Source organism: Pholcus phalangioides, unplaced genomic scaffold (genome assembly GCF_987345545.1).
Source record: "Pholcus phalangioides strain wild (caught in Gottingen) unplaced genomic scaffold, Ppha-v1.0 ptg000008l_1, whole genome shotgun sequence".
Taxonomy (NCBI): domain Eukaryota; kingdom Metazoa; phylum Arthropoda; class Arachnida; order Araneae; family Pholcidae; genus Pholcus; species Pholcus phalangioides.
The window spans coordinates 8,323,525-8,336,043 of record NW_028301601.1 but is presented as its reverse complement, the minus strand read 5'-3'; the positions used below and the strand labels follow the sequence as shown (position 1 = coordinate 8,336,043).

General features: G+C 36.6%; 1 protein-coding gene across 1 annotated transcript in view; it reads right to left on the bottom strand.

Moving 5' to 3' along the window:
* Window positions 1–1,438: 1,438 nt before the first annotated feature.
* Sec6 (Exocyst complex component Sec6) overlaps window positions 1,439–12,519 on the bottom strand; it is a 40,049-nt gene continuing 28,968 nt past the window's right edge. The window contains exons 19-22 of the mRNA XM_089234104.1: window positions 10,659–10,770; window positions 6,979–7,062; window positions 1,732–1,824; window positions 1,439–1,633 (exon numbers count right to left, since the gene is read on the bottom strand). Coding sequence (XP_089090230.1) covers window positions 1,553–1,633; window positions 1,732–1,824; window positions 6,979–7,062; window positions 10,659–10,770 — 370 coding nt within the window. The 3' untranslated portion in view covers window positions 1,439–1,552. The remainder of the gene's footprint in view (window positions 1,634–1,731; window positions 1,825–6,978; window positions 7,063–10,658; window positions 10,771–12,519) is intronic.

The window sequence follows — 12,519 nt, the reverse complement described above, 5'->3', positions numbered from 1 at the left end:
TATTCCTGAATCTAGTAACATTCTATTTTGGACTTGAAATTAATTTAATTTGGATTATAAAATGCAGTTATTATAAACTATAATTAAAACAATAGACGGATTGAGTGCAACCGATTTTTCAGCTAGTTTGTGGACCCTTAATACCTTTGTGCTTTTTTTTTCCTTCCAAAAATTATGCCCTTTTTTTTAGTGCCTTCTTGCCGACCATTTTTAGTGCCTGAACTTCCGGGTTCCAGTCATCTCTAATTTTGAGACTAGATGGCAGCACCAACAATTTAAATCAAACAGTGGATAGCAAACAGATATAAATATCTATATACGGTCAAACCTCGTTAGTGCGTCAACCGGTTAACACGTCATTCCGCTTAACGAGTCACGTTTTGGAAGTCCCAATTGTCCTCAGGCAGGAATTGGCACAGCTTAACATGTCACTCCGCTTACTGAGTCATATTTTTGCTCTCAAAAGAGTGACTCATTAACGAGGTTTGACTGTATTCTAGAAACCTTGGGAACGAAATATCCATTTTAGCAGTTCAAGCTAGGGTCAGTGGCGGCACTGTGCCGTCCTAACCCATTGGCCCTGAGGGGCTATATTTACCTTTAAATAGCTGTTTGGTGTTTCCATTTTTTGCATTGTGAGTGAATATCCTTGGATTTAATTTTCTATACTGTGACATTAAGCAACAGAAAAGATAAAAAAAAGTCCAAAGTTTTTATGGTGCCCCTTTTCTCTTGGTGCCCTAAGCACATGCTTATTTTGCTTGATGGTTAATCCGACCTTGCATATACTATTGATGACAGGACTAGTGTTTTTAATTCAACACAACCAGGAACTAATAGAATTTCAAGCAATTAACCCTTTAACGTTCAGGAACGAGATATCTCGTTCCTCTAAAAATGGAAGAATTACATATTTTCGCATTCCCTTCTTCCTTCCAAGACTATTCGTAATCCTGGAAAAGAAACTTGTTTTCCCTTTTTCTCCCCTCAGCAATAACCATTTTCCTTTTATCTCTTGCTATGAACCCTACTTGGGGAAAAGGTGGGAAGAGAGAAAAGGAATGGAAAAACCTGTTTCTCTAATATATTTTCCGTCCTCTTCCTATATTTTAATAAGAACCAGTTTCGAGATTTATCTCTTCTAGTTCAAGTACACATTGTCCAAATTTGTTGCCAAAACCCTGTACGTCAAAAGGATTAAAGCCCAACATGAAATGTGTAGTGAATGTATTTCGATCCCGTTTATGGTTCACTGCTGCCGAGCCATTCACACTTGACAAAGTTTTGCTCAGGGGATGATGAGACAACTAAGTTTGTAAATCTCTGTTACACACTCACAATAAAAGAAAATAATTGCAAATTAATTTTTTGAAAATAATTCAATGTATATTCTTCGATCAATTTTGAAGGAAATGAAAATGGGTTGAACTATCAAACATGGGGGGACATGATTTTAATAAATTTTTTTTCATAATAAATATACAAATGTTTTGCTTCTTTATATACAAGATAATTATCAAATGATAAATCAACTTTTTATATGCCTACATTATTATAATGAAATAGGAATTTCAGAGAAAACAGTTTTTTCTCCAACGTGGTGGCCAACTTCAGCCATGATGTCACTCACCAGCTGAAAATTGAAAATATACGAGAATATTAAGCAAAGAAATTGTAAAAATAAATGAACAAACCATCTTAACACTTATCGTTTATGAGAACATGGATTACCTGCTTCGCATCGTTTTTGCCCATGTCACCTCTTAAAAGTATCAAAGAAACCATCTGTTCCAGAGAAACATCGGGAAACTTCCTCAAAACGCCCTACATGACATTAAGAATGATAAGCAAATGAAAAAAAAATCATATTTTTCAAACAAATTACTATTAAGGAAAACATTCAGTTTATTACCGCTGTTTTATTCAATAACTAGCTTATCCATCGCACATTGCTGCGATCTCAGAAAAAAGGAAATGAAGGAAAGGGGGAAAAAAATTTTAAAAAAATTAAAAGAAAAAACTATGCCAGAAACCCCTTCCCAGGAGTGTACTCAACAACTTCAAAGTTTCATGGCAATCGGATGAATGGTGTAGTAATGCATAAAGGACAAACAGATATACATTTGTTTTTGTATATATAAATGTTCTATGACCAGTTTAAGATTCAAAGATCCAATCTAGTACATTCTGATTAGGGCAGAGAATTGATAAAAATTTTTAACTGGCTAATCAAAAATTTTAAATTGATTAATCAAATATATTTTTTGTGACCATATAATATTGATAGATGCTGTAGAAATATATTTCATTTCACTCAACAATTTGGTGGATGTAAAGAAATGTAACGAATATGTTAAGCAATTATATAAGGCTGCCCGCTTCAAGCAATTTAATACGCTGAACACAATTGCCACAAAACCTGTAGCTTCTTCACTTGGATCTTGTCTTTTTTTTAAAAATCGGTTAATTTTCAGTTAAAAATTATTCAGAGATTTTGAAACTACTTCTGATTATACTTTTTGCTTGTTTTCTAAGAAACTCCTCCCAAATTGTACTTGTGAGGAGATGAACTGATGCTTCCAAGAATAAGATAAACTACTGTTTATAGTGGAGACAATAAATATTGATTGTCTTCTAAAACTTCCATCAAAATCAATTTGAAACTGAAATCATCAGTTTTCATTGAATCTAATTTGATCAAAATTTAATTTAAATATTTTTAAATATGGTCGCTTATCCAAAATGTTCTGTAGAATGATTTATAAGACATCTAATCTGTTTTTTCAAAGAAAAAAAAAATCAAGAAAAAATTTTAATAACAATTTTAATTGAATTGATCGGGTCAATTAACTCGACTAAAATTTTTAACTGTGATTAACAAGTGATCAATTAACCAACCCGAATAATCGATTAATCGGACCAGCCCTAATTCTAATGTATAAAAAAATGTTCAAACTACTAGGTCATCTAAAAGTTCTGACATTTTTGATAGCTGCATGTTTTAACTACCGCTGCATTTCCTTTTTTTTTTAATATGATATCAAAATAAATATTTTGTGATATAACATAGGAATTTTCAAGTGCTACTGAAATGTCCACTTGTCTCTTTTATTACAATCAACATATGAAATATGAAATCTCGCTATAATGATCTCAGTATAATGATAACCCCCCCCCCCCCTTCCACCCACAAACAATATTTTTTCAAATAATCTTTGGAATCACCCATAGTGTAATGTTGAACTCCGCTCTATACAAAAAAAAATAATATAAAATTATAATAATATAAATATATAAAATTGATTTTCTGTGTGTGTGTGTTGTATGTTCTCTATACCAATCTACAATTTTAGATCATCACAAATTTTGCATATATACCTAATGGGACCTGACTTGAACGATAGGCTACTTTAAAAGTTTGTCAGACTTGGGCAAAAAAACTATTGGGCAACAGTGTTTTCTGGGCCTAAACAATCCCTTTCAGAAGGTATATTTCGGTTACTGTGGTTCCCTAGCAATGCGTTTCGGACATGTATATGCCTTTACAAAATGGTTTGTCACTTCTTTAATGCTGCCAGTATATGTATAATAGCTTATGCCTTTATAATGGTTTGCCACTTTTTCAATTCTCCCAGTAATGAGGCTTTTTGAATAGACGTCAGAGTCAGCTTCACTTTGCTTTGAGGGAGAGACAAAGGATGATCCCCATAGAAATCAGTGTTAAAATTGCCGATTTTACTGTAGAAATGTGGAAATTTGGAAGGGTTTTCCACCCATCGCTTAGAGATATATGAAGCTCGGGAGATTAAATATGAATTAGCCAGACCTACTTTTTTGAGTTAGATATCCAAGCAATAACATTGATTTCAACTTCAGTTATATCTTCTCTCTAAAGCATGAAAATTAATATCTCCACATGGTCTTTTGATATTCAATTGCATAAATTCATGGGGGGTGCAGTAGCCCAGGTCGATAAGATACTCGCCTAAAGTACCAGAGGATGTTTAAAGGTGTTGCGAGTTCGATACCCGGTTCTTCCTTGTCAGAAAACTTTCCTGACACAGCAGTACAACAAAAACGGCGACATGACCCCAGCAAAAATTGCTATTACAGGGAGTACCCCATAGAGGGGTTAGCGCACCAACCTCTTGACGAGTATAAAAAATAAGCCTGCCATTCAGACGGCAATAAATTGTAGGTCCCGGTCTAATTAGCCCTCGTGTTCAGAAAATGACTGTGGTGCGTCAAAAATGATCGAAGCATAAATTCATGTGGGTTAGGATATTTTAAAATTAATTATGGGCTTGTAAAAAGTACATAAAAAAATTTCACAGCTTTAATTAAGCATTTTTGAAAGCTGAAATGGACAGATGGATAAGTTCAGGGAAGGGGGGGGGGGATTGAAATACTTAGCGCCTCTTAAAAAAGGAGAAAAAAAATATTCATTTTTACGTTTAAATCTAGATTTGTTTATTTCACAAGTCGTCATATTGGTTAACTTAGACACAGTTTGTATGCCCCTCAAAGAAAGAGGGAGATATCACGTGATCCAAAAAGCCTCATTGAAGGAAACCTGCGCAGAGCCGGGTATTATAGCTAGTTTCAAATAAGTTCAATATAGCTGAAATCACAATTGACACTAAGGGTCTCCTCACGCGAGATACTGAAGTCTGACGTTTGATAGGAGATTCTGTATCCAAGTGTTCCTCCACGTATATTGATATGGTGCTCCTTCTCACACAAGGATATTCACGAATTGGTGATGAAATATCCTACACGATAGAATCACTGGCAACGTGACATGCTAATTGAATGAAACATTTATAGCGCAACTCGATATAGTATTTCATGTTTTTGTCGTTCTAGGTTGTATGATGGGAACCCACACATTAGATTTAACTTATACAGTGAAATCTCCCAACAACGGTCACTATTGGGAGTTGGCTGTTATTGGAAGATGTAGTTTTATTTTTGGAAAAAAGCTAAAATTTGCAATCCCAGTACATAGCATGTGAAATGACAATCCATTCTGTAACTAATTATGATAGTTATATAATTGATTATATTAAAATATATGATTACATTTTGATAATATTATAATGACTGATTAATCAATCTACAGCATTATGACATTTTAAAATTCAAGCTTGCAGTACTCCGGTAGAATACAACAAGAGGGAAAAACTGATATAGACCAAGACGGTGTACCATTAACCCCAAATAGCCTTTTGTTCACACTGGACCTTCAACTAGACCAGTGTTCTCCAAAGTAGGCAATATTGCCCCTGGGGGCGATGGAATGATTGAAGGGGTGGTAGAAGCTATGGGTTTAGTATAGGATCCTATGCGTTGGCTTGAGTTGGGAGCGATGAGAACAAAAAAATATTGAAGGGGGAGATGTATCAAAAAGTTTGGGAAACTATGAACTAGACCTTCCCAGGGCGTTCCAGAGTCCAATCCAATAGATGAAGACACAGGTGCTGACATACATTCTCGTTAAAGAAAAGATTGACACACCCCTCTCAAAAATTAATACCCTGGACATTTCTATTCCTATTTGCAAGCACTATTTCTTCCGGATGGAACCATCCCTTCGACTAGGGAACGCCGTGAACTTGCATAACCCTCTAGTCATTAGAGTGCTGACAACAGGTCTCTTTTGTTGCCCCCATATTATTTCTTCAAGGTTTTTTCCTCTCCACTACCTTCAATATACCCATCTAGCATTTGTACCCAAGAAAAGAAAGCATACATAATCTTTTTCTTTCCATAAAGTTCAGGAAGCAGGGAAATCCCTTAAAAATCAGCTTAAAATTATTTTTCCTCATAGCGATATGCATATTTTTTTTTCGACTCCATATCCAAAGTGACTGTTATTCGGAAATCATTGTTCGGAAGTTTCTTGTAATGTTAAGTCTATGGGACACGTTCAGTTCCAACAAAATGAGGCCGTTGTTCAGAGATTACAGTTGTTCGGAGGCGGCCATTAGAGGAGGTTTTACTGTATTTTCTATAAAAATATTCCGTGAGGGATCATCCTCCTTAATCTCCCTCTTGCAAAACCTTAAATTTATGAATTTTTATCAAAAACAAGTGATTTCTGACTCAACAAGTCTTTCTTTGAAATCAATATTTATATGCACAGCTCCTTTGGCCTCTTTTTTTCTTTTTTTTTAATCTACTAAATTTTTACTAATTTATTTTATTTCTCTGGTAACAGTGAAGCCAATGGGAAATGCACATGAAGCCTTAAATGATCTATGGAACACAGATGGAGGGGAACCGCTAGTCTAGAAGGTGAAAATCTGAGTGGATGACATGTTGCAGAAATTAAGAAAACTTAAAAAGCAGAAATAAAAGCCAGCCAAAAATTGGCAAATTAGAATTCAAAAGAGCTTCTAAACATTTCTACAGTTTTTTTTAAATTGGATCATACATTTACAACGCCTCATATTTCATAAATTATGCAAAAAAAAAACAAAACAATTCACTCACATTTTGTAAAACTAGTTTGGATCAGTATGTGACATGCTTTTGAACACACATTTTTTTGCTGGGCAAAAAAAAAAAGCTTAGAACATTTGAGTCATCCAGTTGCAAAACTTGTTAAGTGCCAATCAGATTTTCTTACAGAAAGTGAAGAAGAAACTTTTGTAGAGTTGTATTTTTTGAGCTGACGCTTGTTGAAATGTTAATGTTATGGTATTAAAATGTTAAATTTCAAACAGTCAGTTCGAATAATACTCTCTCTCTCTCTCTCTCTCTCTCTCTACAAAAGTTTCTTTTTTTTCACTTTCTGTAAAAAAAAATCTGACTGGCACTTAACGAGATTTGCAACTGGACGACTCATTTGGGATGTCCTGATATATATTGTTTCACCAATACTTGAGAGAAAAATATATCAAATGACAAAATAATTCAAATCAACATGATGAATCGAGTGAATGAAAAAATGGACAGAAACTAATTAATACTTACAGACACTTCCAGAGACAGCATACTAATGTCCTTTAGTTTTATCACTTCTGCTACACAGGGCAAGGCTTCAAAGGGTGAGTTCTTCTAATGGAAAAAAAAAGTGAAATATTCCTTTATCTACCTATATCAAAATCATATTACATCAATTCATATCGTCGCATGACTATTATTAAAATACCTCTCTGTAATGCAGGTAAATGCTTTGAATGCTTATTTATTTGTAATCTCAACTGTAAGAGTAAAAATGTAATAATTTACACATTATTTATTACAGAAGAAAGAAACGTTAATGGTGATTCAAAAAGTTATGTACAGTAAACAGAGACAGATTTATAGTTTTGCTGCCTGTGGGTTACAAAAAAATTTTGTTACCCTTCTTCCATTCTAGTAAAATTTTCTTGACCAGCCATTCCTCAAATTTATAATATTGGCTATTGTCTACTTAGCCCCTGCAAACACACCTCTAAGTTGCTCTTTTGGTCAATCACATGCTTGCACGTTTACTAGGTTACTCTTCTGATCGCCTACTGACCTTGCTCTCCGGGTCACTCTTTTTTTTCCTTCACATGTTTACACACTGCTTTAGTCACTTAAATGATTGCAAACTTTCTACACTCTTTTGTTCGTTCACCAACCTGCTTTCTCACTCTCTGTCACTTTTTTTGGTCGTTCATTGACCTGGTTCCTTACATTCCAAGTCGCTCTTGGTCATTCAAATACTTCCACACTCTTTTGGTCACCCATGTGCTTGCAAACTCTCTAGGTAACTCTTTTGATTGCTCACTGATCTCGTTTCTTGCTCTCCAAGGCACTCTTGGTCATTAACATGCTTGCATACTCTTCTGGTCATTCTTATTCTTACAAACTCTCTAGATTACTCACTGACCTGACAACATGCTCTCTAGGTGACTTTCTTTTCCATCTCTCACTAACCTGATCCTTTGCTCTCTATAGTCAGAGACAGATTTATGGTAAAAAAAAAAACATGCGTAGGAAAAAAATTCCATCCTTTTCCCACATTTTAATAATTTTTCTTAACAACTCATTTCTCAAATTTGCCGTACCTCCAAACTTGCTGCCATGGGCTATAGCCCATTGCAGCCCCCACCGCCCAGGACAAAATATTTCGTCCGAAAAAGAGGGGTGACCGTTAATCAGGGGTTTGAAATGCATACTGTTATTATACAAGGGGAAAATTATTACACTGCTGGCCACCGTAAATGCAACACCCTGAAGGAAGCATGCAAATAATATGAAATTTACAACATGCATTAGCGGAGGTGAGATATGCAAATGATTAGAATTTCAGCGCAGACGCACATCACGCGCGCCTGTGGCGCCACTTCAAAGCGCTATTTAAGGCTTGGAGATTTCGACGATTTGAAGTACGGCAATTGTGTTTTTCTTGTGGTTTTTTCAAAACAACGATCAATTATGCCTCGTAGAAAACAGCGATCATCTTTTGATCAAGTATCCGAGTTCGACAGAGGAAGGATAGTGGCCTACCAAGATTGTGGATTATCTTTCAGGGAAATCGGTAGTCGTGTTGGACGAAACCAAACAACTGTAATGCGGATATGTGATCTTTGGATGCAGGAGGGTACGACGGACCGACGTGTTCGATCGCATCTACCTCAGTGCACCACTTCACGTGATGACAGGCGTATTGTGCGTATGGCAGTGACGGATCGCTCAGCCACATCACGAACCATAGCACAGCACATTCAGTCTGTACCGCATCATCCAGTGTCTGCACGTACCATTCAACAGCGTTTACAGCAGAGTGGTCTGTCCGCAAGACGTCCATTGCTTTGTCTACCCTTGACGCAGAACCACAGACGTCTCCGCTGCCAATGGTGCGATGAAAGAAGGATGTGGACGGCACAATGGAATGAAATTGTCTTTGACGAGTCACGCTTCTTTCTGCAACACCACGATGGTCGGATTCGAGTCTGGAGACACCGTGGAGAGAGGATGCTGAACAGCTGCGTTATGCACCGCCACACTGGTCCTGCACCGGGTATAATGGTATGGGGCGGTATTGGATATCACTCTCGCACTCCTCTAGTACACATTGCCGGTACTTTAAAAAGCCAGCGCTACATCTCCGAGGTGTTGGAGCCAGTTGTCCTTCCTTACCTTCAGGGCTTGCCCACAGCCATATTTCAACAGGATAATACGCGACCACACGTGGCACGCATTGTCCAAAGGGTCTTCGTCAATCGCCAGAATGAATTGCTTCCCTGGCCAGCTCGTTCTCCGGATCTTTCGCCGATAGAAAACATGTGGTCCATGGTTGCTCAATGATTGACCCAGATTACATCCCCAGCTGCCACACCAGATCAACTTTGGCAACGCGTGGAAGCTGCTTGGTCTGCTGTACCCCAAGAACACATCCAAAGTCTTATGAATCAATGCCGAGGCGCGTGGCAGCGGTGATCTCCAACAATGGCGGCTACTCTGGCTACTGATTTTGGCAGGAACCACACTTCACAGAAGTCTATAAATTTAATCATTTGATGCTTGGTCAACATGTTATCTACAAAATAAATATTGTTGCGATATCTCTTGTCTTTCTTGGTGTTGCAATTTGGGTGGCCAGCAGTGTATTTGGCCATAAAAGAAGGGATGACCACATCTGAGGGGTGGTAATTAAGAGAAAGTTTCACTATATATATACATATACATGCATTTGCTTTTATTAAACTTCACCGAAATAAAAACCACACAAGAAAGAGACTTTCCCAGCAAGTAGAATTTAAGCACATTAAAAAATAGACTTTCTTGATATTAATGCTGAGATGGACATTGGAAAGAAAGGTTTGTTGTCTCTGCCGAGATTCATACCCTGATTCTCTTGCAATCCAGGATTTGATTCTTGGCAGAGAACTAACTTTTCCTTCCCAAGTTTGTTGCAGCCCATAAATATCCAAAATGTCTCTTTCTTTGATGTGCTGAAATAAAAATAACACTGTTAGGTAACACACATTGTTAGGTTTTAAACAAATTTCTATAGAATTTATATATTTTTTTGGCATTTATGACAGTGACAAATCAAATGTGAAAAACAGTATCATAAATCTATAAGAGGCAGAGGAAGAAAAAAAATTGTATTTCAACTGTAAATTAAGAACAAAACAAAGACTGGCTCCTGCAAATTTGCAGCCAATCTTTTGCGCTGATCAAAAACGGTAAAAGAAAGTGATTTCATATGCTTCTTCCCATGACATACAGAACCTATTTATCACATAAATGGTAATTTTACATCCTGTATGGTGCATCTGTTTATGGAAGAATCAAAAAGCAAGAGAAAAAAAAAAGCATCCCCATAACCCTTTCAGACTCAGTACTGACAAACAGGAGGGGTTAATTCCTTCTTGCTGTAAATATTCTTTTTGACCTCAGGTAGTTCAGCCTTGACTTTTCAATGATAACACAAACACATAATCTTTTAGAAGTCGGGGCTGAACTCCCTGAAGTTAAAAAAATAATATCTTAAGTAAGAAACAGCAACTTACACACACAGATATATATATATAGGGTCTGAAAGAGATGAAGCATCTATTTTTATAATACTATTGCAACTGTGAAACCAGAGTATTCAGAATATGTATCTATCAAAATATTATAATGAATTTCTATAATTTATTCTAATCTCAAGAAACACTTGAATGGTATACTTTGACATGAAAAACCGAAAGTCGCTGGAACAAGTTCTGCAGCTTTTTTCCTTCGTCGCACATCTTTTCTGTCATGCGTTTTCTCTCATCATATGCTTTGCATGTCATTTTCCTAAATTGAAGGGGGGAAGCAGCAGTTAAAATGATCCATGTTTGAAAAGTAACTTGTCACAATTTTTCAAATAAAATTTCTGATCGACTCAGAAATTCATACATTTATAATGGGTGGTTTGAGCTCACCCACTGGCTGCGATGTGTCCCTCCCTAAAAATGACCCTGGCAGGAGGCTGACAGAGCTATATCCTACAAGACACTGGGATGAACCTATTGTGTTTTTAGAAGAAATCAGCACACCATTCTTCACTGAGAAAATGTGCATGAACAGTCTTGCTTTTAAAGAAAATGCTGAATTTTCAAAGCAGAGTTGTCTTTTATTCCTCACTATTTTACCATTCTTGATTATACCAGATAATCCACAAAACAGCACTTATTCAGAGGCCATCATTACTTACACATATCCTGTAAAGATCATGTATAATGAGACAATTTTTATTAAGAAGTTTATTTCAAAGGCCTTTCCACACAAGGATTCAGGAGCCGCTGTGGTGGTCGAGTGGCCATAGTGACGGACTCGCATCGCGGGGACCTGGGTTCGAGCCTCACCGTCGCCACAGTGGTGGTTGGCTAAAGTTAGTTTTCTGTGGTTCCCAACTTTGAGGCGCAAATGCGAGCCGATCTCCCCGTTAAAAAGTCTCGCCACACAGAGCAACAGTCCTACAAACAGTACAAATATTCAATCACTACACATCACTCACTTCACTTCTGAGATATAGATGGCAGCACTGAAAAATCATACACAACACTAGATACGCACTCAGACTATTAGGTACACACACTTACACTTCCGGCACAACTTACTAGGTAGTAAATTGCTCATGGCGATAGACCTGAGTTGTGCTCGGTTTCAATAAAAAAAAAAGGATTCAGGAACCGGGCAAGTGAGTAGACTAATTATTTCCTTTGCATTTATTTGGTTTTTCTGGAAAAACTACTGTTTGAGAGCACCAAAATGCCCACTACACTTGCTTGCCCCTTGTGATAGAATGCATCTTTATTTCTAGTATTGCCGTCCAAGTCCTTGACTTTCAAATTTGATCAACTGTGTTGTCAACATGACTCAAAAGTGTGACATCACATGAATTTTTACAGTTGGAATTTTTTTTTAAATTTTTGGTGTCCAATGAAAGCCCAAGATGCTGCTCCTTATAATCTGCTGTCCGAATGCACAGCACCCCTTACACCATCCTTAAGCCGGATCTGATTTCAAAAACAATTTTCACATTTCTAGAGAATTATATAGTCAACCTATAATATAGGCTACACCTATGGTGAAAATATTTGTTGAAAATATAGATATTTTCACCAGCATATGATATTTCAACATAAGCCCATCCCATGGTTAAATAATAAGTGGGAGTAAAACATTCATATTAAAGAACAGACTGATTTCATTTCATTTAAAAATGACAATTCTTTTGAATGGCAATCATGATTGATGCACATCAGTATGACTAAGAAATCAAAGATAAGTAGACTTGTAACGAATCTATTTTTCCAGTATGGACGTTTTTACTAACTCTCTGTGGCCTTATATCACATAATGTGTTTTGTTTGTTTATACGTTGTTAAAAGAAAGTGAGAGGAAAATCTATCTTAAAAGAGAAGAGAGTGTGGACTCTATCCTGGTTTTGAGTGTGCTTCAAAATAAAGTCTTCTTCATTGAGTTCCATCGTTTCGTGCATTAATTGGAAACCCCTCCAATATCAAGTGTCTAGGAAATGTTCCGCAACCTCACGGAAAA